Below are 2,901 nucleotides of genomic sequence, written 5' to 3'. Positions count from 1 at the left end.
TTATTTGTAAAAAATAAATACTTTATGGATTACGTCTTTGAAGGCTTGTTTTACTTGCTGGTTTCTCAGGGTGTAAATGAAGGGGTTCAGCATGGGAGCTACAGAGGTAGTGAGAATAGCTACTCCTTTGATCAATGATGCCTTTTCTTTTGCAGAGGGATTAGCATACATGAATATACAGCTTCCATAAGAAATGGAAATGACAATCATGTGAGAGGAACAAGTGGAGAAAGCCTTTTTTCTCTGACTGGCAGATGGAATTCTCAAAACGGTCCTGATAATGTACACATAAGATAAAATCACTAATGCCAAAGTGAGTAGCAAAGTTAGCAAAGCAAAGTAAAAACCAATTACTTCTAGGAGCCATGTATCTGAGCAAGACAGTTGTAAAAGGGGAAAATAGTCACATGCAAAGTGGTCAATAACATTGGAAGCACAGTAATCCAGATGCAGGAGAAGCATAAGGGGTGGGAAAATGGTCAGAAACCCTCCCAGCCAGGCACACAGCACCAGGAGGGTGCAGAGTTTCCTGTTCATGATGGTTGTATAATGAAGGGGCTTGCAGATGGCAACATAGCGGTCGTAGGACATGGCAGTGAGAAGGTAAAATTCAGTCACCCCCATGAAAATAGAGAAAAATAATTGGGTTGCACAGTTATTATAGGAAATAGTCTTATCCCTGGTGATAATTGCCCCCAGAAATCTAGGGATACATACAGTTGTAAATGAGATTTCTAAGAAAGAGAAGTTCCGGAGGAAGAAATACATAGGCGTCTGTAGATGGGAGTCCACCAAAGTTAGGGTGATGATAGTCAGGTTTCCAGTGACACTTAATATATATGTGACAAATAAAAAGAGGAAAATCACAATCTGAAGGTCAGGATCATCAGAAAGACCCAGGAGGACAAACTCTGTGATCACTGTGTGGTTCCTGTTCATTTCTCTCCCACTCTCACTCTCTCTTTAGTGTTTCAAAGATATTTAGGTGGAAAAAGTATTAAAGGGAGCAGATGAAAGATATAATTCATCATGATCAATATCATCATCACTGATAAAATTCTAAAACATTTTCTGTAATCCATGCTGATTTTATTTTCTTCTGACTATCTTGTTTGCATTATGTCTTAATACATATTTGTGAGTCCTGCTTTACTAGTTCTCTTATTTTATATCAGAAGTTGGGAAATCTTCATGCAATAAGTCATATCACTGAGAGATGGTAAATAAAATCAATACTTCTAGTTTTGTCCAATTTATGTAAATCTTACATTTTTGTTGAAACAAGCATACGAAATATTCATTTTTCTTTCTTTTCTGTCCTGTATTTTTCAGAAGTTACCACCACCTAAAAACAGAAATGAATGATCTTAATTCCATCAAAAGGTAAAAGTGAAACTTAGAAGACTAAAGTAACAACCCGTTATACTTTTTATGACATAAGAAATCAATTAATGATTTTCTTAGAAAATAAAAGAGTTTTTATTTTTAATGATTTTATATATTAATTTTATCTTTAACATTAATATATATAGGTGTGATTATCAAGATTATATGAGAACACTCTATATTATATAGTAATATATATTTACTATAAGATAGAGGCAGTAACCTAATTATTTTATTTAACAAACAGATAACATATTCACTTACTTATTGGTTTTTTAAATAATTCCATCAAAATCATTAATGTTTGACATCTTCTATCACTTGCAAGAAATTTACATATCAAAGCATTTTTATTTTTGACAAAGCTGAAAGTCACATGCAGTATTTATTTATTTTTCATTTTGCACTGAAGCACAAATTGGAAAAGTAACCACTTGCCTCAGATCTTAGCATCTCTGTCAACCAGTGCATTTTCCATTTGAACATCCTTCTTTCTGAGCTATTAAGCTTTATGAAAAAGTGTTTTATTCTCTTGTAATTCTGCCCCACATATATCTTTAACGTGAGACCACAGATCCATTAGAATATTTCAGAATAAGATGTCTCCCAGTCGTCCTAACCTATCAGTTGATTTCCAGTGTTGCTGGATATACTATGCTGTAGATTTCGTTGGCTAAAACTGTGACAGTTACCTCCTTCATATTTTAGATAGTCAAATTTCTGCTGTGAAGGGTAGAACTCAAAATCATTGCCCTCTGCCAGACACTAGCAAATTCACACTAATCAAATTTGATTTTATTTGTTCTCTATTTTATTATATGTGCTGCCGAACCGAGCACAATTTTTTCTCTATTTTAAAGGAAATAGATCATGAACTAGAAAAGGAATATCATAAATCTTAAAAAGATGTGGAAATATACTATAGTCCTCTTCAATAATGTTGATCGAGACTTTTAAGAAAGTAATATTTAAAGAGAAAACTGAGAGACATAAGACAACTAAGATCTGACTTCCCTTCGGTTGCACTTATAGCTCAAAATTTCCAAGTCTACTTGATTGACCTCCGAAGACAGTTATGCACTGATCTCCTGGGAACAAGACAAAGTCCAGGTCACATCTTGGCTACATGATAGACCCTGAGGGATTTCTGGAAGACATCCTTGGATTTATTAATGGCCGTCTAACTCTTCTCTTAGTGAATCTCCCTTGGGAAATGTTGTGTTCTTTGCATCCACAGAGGACCTGAAATGTTGACTTCTACAAAATTACTTCCATTAATCACAATTACTTAATTTTCATGAGTAACATAAATAGTTGTGAATTCTACTTTCTTACAAAAATAGAACTCAATCTAATTTATTTAACCATCTTCTTGAAATATAAGAGTTTTCTACATACACCCTTTTTTATTCATTCTTAGGCTTTGTTAGTGTTGAGGCAGCAAGAAGCAAACTGTTTCATAGTTCTAAGTTAAATAATAACAATTATAAAGTACATATTGCACTCACAATTTTT

The 2,901-nt window shown here is 33.8% G+C and overlaps 1 protein-coding gene across 1 annotated transcript; it reads right to left on the bottom strand.

The window, feature by feature from the left end:
* Positions 1–939, bottom strand: LOC117028901 (olfactory receptor 6C3). Its single transcript, XM_033117730.1, has one exon. The coding sequence runs from the start codon at positions 937–939 to the stop codon at positions 1–3; it is 939 nt and encodes a 312-aa protein (XP_032973621.1).
* Positions 940–2,901: the final 1,962 nt, after the last annotated feature.

Source organism: Rhinolophus ferrumequinum, chromosome 10, assembly GCF_004115265.2.
Source record: "Rhinolophus ferrumequinum isolate MPI-CBG mRhiFer1 chromosome 10, mRhiFer1_v1.p, whole genome shotgun sequence".
NCBI classification, from domain to species: Eukaryota; Metazoa; Chordata; class Mammalia; order Chiroptera; family Rhinolophidae; genus Rhinolophus; species Rhinolophus ferrumequinum.
The sequence above is the reverse complement of the archived record's forward strand: the minus strand, read 5'-3'. Positions and strand labels throughout refer to the sequence as shown.

Excerpts from the sequence above, each read along its gene's own strand:
- LOC117028901 (XM_033117730.1), bottom strand. The coding sequence starts at position 939 with ATGAACAGGAACCACACAGTGATCACAGAGTTTGTCCTCCTGGGTCTT.